At 40.7% G+C, this 874-nt stretch overlaps 1 protein-coding gene across 1 annotated transcript in view; it reads left to right on the forward strand.

The window, feature by feature from the left end:
• The window catches only part of CFAP57 (cilia and flagella associated protein 57), a 143,286-nt gene that overhangs the window by 102,377 nt on the left and 40,035 nt on the right, over positions 1-874 (forward strand). The window contains exon 13 of the mRNA XM_007953104.2: positions 762-855. Coding sequence (XP_007951295.1) covers positions 762-855 — 94 coding nt within the window. The remainder of the gene's footprint in view (positions 1-761; positions 856-874) is intronic.

The raw sequence follows: 874 nt of genomic DNA on the forward strand, positions 1-874 counted from the left end.
TAATTCATTATTTCATTCATTCGTTTAGTCAACAAGCATTTATTCAGTGCCCTATATAAGCCAAGCACTGTGTTAGGTCCTAGAGATGACCCCACCCCAACTCGCAAGGAGCTTTCCTGCTCAAAGAACACACTTTGTTAGAAGCTTCTACAGCTATGTGCAGACAACAGAGGATTCAAATCCCCACCCTTTCACCCAGATATCCATATGCCACCTGCCAAAACTGAACTCATAATTGACAAAACCCGATTAGTAGAAAGGATATAGATAGCATAAGTCTAAGACTTCAGAGCAGAATATAATATAAATAAAAAGTGGCAATTCGGTTATGCCTTCCTAGAATAGCACTTGGTACAAAATAGAGGCTTGAGAAATATTTGTGAGTGAAGAATGATGTTACTTGTAATATAAGTTCTTACCCTAGATGCCCCATCCTCCTTCCACAGAGCAGGTGGTGGGTTTGAATCACAAACCTGGTTAGCAAATGCCTTAGGCACTGTGCCACCAGAGCTCCTTTATGTATTACTCATTGAATACTTATTAAATGTCACTGCATGCCAGGTACTGCACCAAGTGCTACATGTAGACCATCATGAGTGAAAAAATAGGAGGAAAGTGTTCAATGTGTATCATGGCTTGGGTCAGGCACACACCTTAGTCTTCAAAGTGACATCTTTGCTTCTTAACACTTTAAAGAGGTCTTTTGCAAAAGTGTTTTCAGCAGATGTGTAGAAATGAGAAAATATGACTCTGTGTTTTAGGTTTTAAAGATAGAAAAAGAAAAGCAGGATGTATTGCATCGTGAACACATGGACACCCTCCTGGGAAAGCAAAGCCGGGAACTGCAGGACCTGGGTGAGTCCATGAGTCAAGG

Source organism: Orycteropus afer, unplaced genomic scaffold (genome assembly GCF_000298275.1).
Source record: "Orycteropus afer afer isolate SDZICR_OR568_19922 unplaced genomic scaffold, OryAfe1.0 scaffold00370, whole genome shotgun sequence".
Taxonomy (NCBI): Eukaryota; Metazoa; Chordata; class Mammalia; order Tubulidentata; family Orycteropodidae; genus Orycteropus; species Orycteropus afer.